This window comes from Gavialis gangeticus, unplaced genomic scaffold, assembly GCF_001723915.1.
Source record: "Gavialis gangeticus isolate Ggan-Ray unplaced genomic scaffold, GavGan_comp1, whole genome shotgun sequence".
NCBI lineage: Eukaryota > Metazoa > Chordata > Crocodylia > Gavialidae > Gavialis > Gavialis gangeticus.
In genome coordinates, this window is record NW_017729025.1 from 142,223,454 (window position 1) to 142,229,663 (window position 6,210).

At 38.9% G+C, this 6,210-nt stretch overlaps 1 protein-coding gene across 1 annotated transcript in view; it reads left to right on the forward strand.

The window, feature by feature from the left end:
- The window catches only part of OTOG (otogelin), a 252,596-nt gene that overhangs the window by 46,615 nt on the left and 199,771 nt on the right, over positions 1–6,210 (forward strand). The window contains exons 4-7 of the mRNA XM_019519978.1: positions 2,013–2,105; positions 2,365–2,519; positions 4,509–4,627; positions 5,351–5,556. Coding sequence (XP_019375523.1) covers positions 2,013–2,105; positions 2,365–2,519; positions 4,509–4,627; positions 5,351–5,556 — 573 coding nt within the window. The remainder of the gene's footprint in view (positions 1–2,012; positions 2,106–2,364; positions 2,520–4,508; positions 4,628–5,350; positions 5,557–6,210) is intronic.

Genomic DNA, 6,210 nt, shown 5'->3' on the forward strand with positions numbered 1-6,210 from the left:
TGTACAAATGGATGTAAAATTTCCATCTGCCGTTTTGAAGCCCATTTGAAAGTCTTGCTGAAGCCAAACTGGAGGCTTAAAATGAAGCTGAAAACTATTTATAGCATCTTTTTGCTAAGATTGAAAATATTTGATTTCTATTGAATAAAAAAAGCTACTGTTGTTTTTTTTGGCTGCAGCACACTGAGAATACTCCTCGATTTGCAAGTTTATTTCAGAATATTTTAGTGGAATTTAAAGTTAGGAGGAAGAAATATATGGCTCTCTTTCTGCTACTATAATAATGTGTTAAAACTCTTGCGGGCTATCATAACAAACTGGACATCTACTAATAGCAACTGTTGGAACATGACTGGGAATGAATAGCATCAGTAATATTAACTTCTTTATGGGAAATCAGAAAGAAAAAGTAGCCTTTGAAATGAAATCTATATGTTGCCTTTGCTGCGGTCTGTACCTTACTCCCGAGGTAATGATAGTCACCACAAGACAGTAAGAATGCATCCTTTGAACGTCTTTACTTGTTAAAACACTTTGATCTGTGATAGTAAAATTAGACTGCACAAAAAAAATATTCAGGCTTTCTAGTAAAATAATCTAGAATCTGCTTATGGTGTTCTTTATGTTCTTGTATTTTTCTGTAAACTTCAGCGAATGCAAATAGTTGAAATAAATCTTAATGCATGAACCATAATCCATGGTATCATGAAACATGGACTCTAATCCTGGACAGTTTCACTCAGAAGACCAGTCATACTGAAACCAGTGGTATTACTAGTGCATGCAGATTTTCAGGATTGGGTCCTTTCATTAATACCTGGAAAAGTTATAAAAGTTCCAACTTTAATTAATAGTTTTTTTCAAAATCCTGAAATTATCCAGATAAAGCATGATTCTAGCGTGTACATTATGGTTTGTGATTTGACATTTCATGCATGAACAGTCTCTATAGAGCAGGGGTGGGCAATTATTTTGGGCGGAAGGCTGCTTACTGAGTTTTGGCAAGCCATCGAGGGTTGCATGATGGCAGCCAGGGGCAGATAAATATTAATTTTCTAAATTTTTTAGGGGCCCCGTGGGCCGGATAGAATAGTTTGGCAGGCCGCATCCATGCCCACCCATGGTGTAGAAGAATATGGTCCATATTTCCAGTGAAATCTGGACCTCATCGTTTTCAAGCAACCACTCATACAAATTAATTTGATACTTTTAATTTGATACTTTTTTTTACAAATTAATTTGATATTTTTGCCTGTGCATAATGTATAATACATGTAAAATTGCCCCCAAATATTTTGGTAGTGATCTATTCTTAGTAAATAAAACCATCCTTACAAATTGATTGCTTCTTTTTTTTCCTGCTTTCTGTTTTTTTGGTTTGTAGATTCATTGTGCTTGAATGCAAGATATTTCTGTTTACAACACATTGTATTATCAGCTGACAGGGCTTCCAGCCACAGGGTGCACCTTGCCCAGCATGAAAATCCCAAGCCCTGGGGATCGCCACTGATTCCCATGTTAGGAGTGAAAGTTTTGGTGCATTTTGAGTCCACAGTTCTAGTTTTGAGCATTTGTAGTTGCCCCAGACTAAGAACCTTTGAGAAAGGAGTGAACTCTTCACCTGCTGTGATGTAATGGGCCTAGATGGTAAGTCTGAGCATGCTCAGTGTAAGGAGTTTGATAATTTGCTAACACCCAAGGAAGGCTTGGAGGTGTGTGAAATCATGCATTGTGTGGATCGTGTATTAAATCCAGTCTCACCTTTACTTGCATATGTAGAGAGGGCCATGTACTCTTTCACCAGAATGGAGATTTTACTTAGCGAATTTGGTCTCCCCTTATTGTAATGTAGTTTGCTGTTCATTTGGCTACTGTTCTTCACCGAGGGCTGTATTCTGGCAATTAAGTTATTCCTGTAAGAGCAAGATATTCTTTAGGTTGAAAGATGTGAGCTCATACTATCTTCAGAGCTCAGAATTAGTTTTTTAATATGTCTTGTTTTTTCACTTTAGATTCATTTACATGTTTCAATGGAGGTGAGTGTGTACATAGAGAGCTCTGTGACTGTAGTCGATTTAATGCAACTGGATCAAGATGCCAAGCAGGTATGTAGAAAAAACCTGGTACAATGCACCATTGTCCAGATGTGGTCTGTAAGATACCAAGAGTTACGTGACTATGTTACATGTTGCTGTTCTGCTTTCCATGAGTCAGTTTGAGATATGTTTCAAGTGTTGGAAGTATCCTACTTCCTCAATTCTGCAGGACTGTAATCCTAAAGACAAATGCATCATGTGCCTTGGCATTTAGTTTTTCAGTCCAAAAACATTAGTTGTTTTCATATTATCTTTTTTGTCTGTTTAGTGTATAACACAGGTGCTGAAAGAGATCACATATGTCGAACATGGGGTCAATACCATTTTGAAACCTTTGATGGACTCTACTATTATTTCTCTGGGAAGTCCACATATGTACTTGTGAGACAGAATGAATTAGATGAACAGAGTTTTTCAATACAGGTTGGTGACTGCATTTTTAAGTTCACTTCGTGCAGTGATTGGATATACTCATAACTGATGAGTTTACAATGGTAAAATGATATATGGAAAAGCTACTTGGTTAGCGAATTGCATTAAAAGGCATGGGCCAGGTCTGTGATTTGTTTAGCACCTACGATTACTAAATGCAATGGAAGGTTGCTCTTGAAATCAGATCAAGTGATACCAGATGTGTGAACATTTTACATTCTATGTATATTAAGGGTTCCTGCCTCTCATTGGAGTTTCCAAGCACCCTAGTTTCATAATAAAACCATGTATTTTTCAAAAAATTATTGATGTTGGATATAAACACATTTTTCACAACCCCAAGCTACTATTGAAACTCTCTCAAGAAGCTGAGCCATCATTTGCCATTTATTAAAAATGGTTTCACTGAATGTATTATTTCTAGGGACCTACTGACATCAAGGCAGCAGACGGGTGATTTCACAGGCCAATCTCAGCATAGGCCACCATTTTTGCAGTCTTATTGTGGCGGAGCCCCCCTGTGCCTCTGACTGGCCAAGGGGGCCCAGTGGCCACACCCCTCACTGCTGAATGACCTAAAGACTGGCTGTCATGCCACCCTGCCCCTCACTACTGATTGGCTAAGAGGGTTGTCTGTCTTGTGGCCTTGCCTCTTGCCACTGATTGGCAGAGAAGAGTGGAGCTTCATAATAGGCAGCCTTCTCAGCCAATTAGCGGTGAGGGACAGAGGGGGCAACTGTCATCTTGGCTGCTCCTTCTTGTGCTGATAGCTCCCCCTCCTTCTCCCTGCCCCCTTCTCCCCTAGCAGACTGCGAGGCCGGGCTGCAGTGGCTATGACGACTACTGGTTCCAACATGGATTACTTTTTCAAAAATACATGGCTTTATTATGAAACTATGGGGCTCCTGCATTTTAGTTGTAGTAAGTTGTTTTTGTTTTGTTTTTTGATTTTTGTGGATTTTGCAGGCATTGTCTTATTTCGCTGCTTCTGCGAAATGCACAAAATTTATGAATTAAGTAGGTCCCTAATTATTTGAAATACAATCTTTTAATTTATATGAGATTTATTATTTTAATATATATTTAGTTTAGGGTTGGAATATTATAGTCATGATGGTTCAGGACATATACAAGAAGCAAGATTATTTTGTTACATCTTTTATTGAACCAATTGTACAGATGGTACTTCAAAGCTTTTCCACCAGCTCTCCCAAGTGCCTTTCCTCAGGTGGAGGAAGTCCCTTCCCTAAAAAGTATTTTAGTCAATTAGTGGGAAGACAAAACTTGTCAGAGGAAGGGGAATAAGGAAGATTTGGATATTTCAGATAAGCAGTCCACTGAAACCAGAACATCCTCTGGTTCACTATGCCTAACAAAACTGTTCTGTGTATTGAACACTATATTGGTGCTATCAAAAGTATATTGATTACTATCTGGTACAAATGAATGGTCTGCATAGGATGATTTAATTCTAGCTTGCTTCCACACAGGAGTTCCCCTTTATGCAAGGTAGCATTACTCTTAGCAGGCTTGCAGAAACCCAGGACTTGGAGACTAGGGGCATTTGTACACATGCACACAACACAGCGGTGGGTGCTTTGAAAAGCAACTGGTGCTGTGGTACATGCTGTTGTATAAGTGGTGAAATGTGCACCAGCACTGAGAAAATTGTGGTGGCGTGCTTTTGAACTAAAACACAGTGGAGGTGCTGTAATTCAAATGTGCACCACTGTGATTTTCTGTGTGCTGATGTGCATTTTGCCACTTATACAGCTGCACACGGTGTAGCGCAGTTTGCATCAGCTTGCATGTAGACGCATCGTGGGATAAAAACCATATGTGTATAAATGCCCATGAAGACTACACTATTTTCTTTCTTCTCTCATCTCTTGATTGTGCTTGTGGGATATTATTTGGGCACCGATGGAAAATATTGTGACTGTTACTAAAAGCTTATTTTCCCCCCCAATAATTTGGCAGGTTCATAATGACCCTGAATGTCAAAGTTCTCCATATTCTTGCAAAAGGTCTGTTAGCTTATTCTTTTCTGGAGATGAAGAAATAAAGTTGAGCAGTGAGGTCACCTCCAGAGGACTTGGGTAATTACATTTACATTCACGGTGCTATACAGTATTTTTAGATTTAATTCATTTTCATTGTATCATTTTTGACAAACATAGATATAAGCAATATCACTTATTAGCATCTAAAAGAAAAATATGCAGAGTGTATTTTTAGAAATATTCCTACAGTTAGAAATATCCCAGCAGTTAAGTGTGCTGCCAATTTTATTTCAGAAAAGAGAGTGTGCATCAAGATATCAAAATTTTGGAAAACACTGCCTTAGCCATTTAAAGTCCTTGCATTGACAATAGAATTCCTTATCATTCTCAGTTTTCAGGCTACCAGACTGATAATGACATTGTTGCTGCCACTCCCTATAATATTCCCTCCAAGTGCACTCTTCTAGGCATTTGTAGGAAGCAGGTTGTCTTCAAGGGGTCATCTGACAGGATGGTTCATCTCAGAACTGTAGAAAGGTAGCTGGTCAGTTTATGGAGTAGTTCGTTAGGAGGATGACATTTTAATTGCATTGTGGCATTAAAGACTAAAACTTTCTGCATTCATGTTTTGAATACAAGGAGTTAAATTCTGCTGTTACCTACAAACCTGTTAATATAAGAAGTAACTCAATTGAAGCTAATGTCAGTGTAACTTGGAGCACAGGATTCCTAAAAATAGTAAAATCATTACATTACTGAATTGTAATTTCTATATGAAGTGTCTTTGCTTGTTCGTCTTTAATTCTGCTTGTTTTGCAGAGTACAATTACCCCAAGTTATAGGAAATGTGCACATCCAAAAACTAGCTGGGTATATCCTAGTTAGACATCAGTATGCATTTACTTTGGCTTGGGATGGTATATCTGCTGTCTATATTAAAATGACTCCAGACTATTTGGGTAAAACACATGGACTGTGTGGAAACAATAATGCTGTCTTGCAGGATGATCTTGTGACTAGTTATGGTGAGTGTTTAAAATTCTTGTTATGCTGTACTATAGATTTACTTGGGTTCATTTTAAGTTTTCATGGTTAAAAGTTGTCTGTTGAATCTGAATTTGAAATAAAATATCATAACACTTCTGCCAGGCATTATCCATAGTAAAAATGGTTGTGCTTAGTATAATTTCTATGGCTGGAATCTCTTTTAAAATACACTAAACATTTGGGCCAAGGACCATCCTGGAACTGTATTCATACTTCAGGTTTTAAGAACTTAAAAGGTAAATGGGGACACAATGGTAGGAGTCTGCTACAGACCTCCCACCCAAAGTCAAGAGCTTGACCAGGAGTTCGGCCGGGAGCTGGCTGAGGCCGCATGCTCCAGGACCATGGTTGTCATGGGTGACTTCAACTACCGAGACATCCCGTGGGAGGATCACTCAGCAAAATCCGAGCAGTTGCAAATCTTCCTATAGTGCGTGGATGACCTCTACCTGACTCAAGAAGTCTATGGGCCAACGAGAGGTAAAGTGCTGCTCGACCTGGTACTGGCTACTGGGGATGACCTAATCTGCAACTTAGTGATCAATGGGAAAGCTGGGTGACAGCGACCACAAGCTAATTGCCTTCACCATCCGCTGTAAAGCTGGCAAGTCAGTCAGCAACATGGAAGTCCT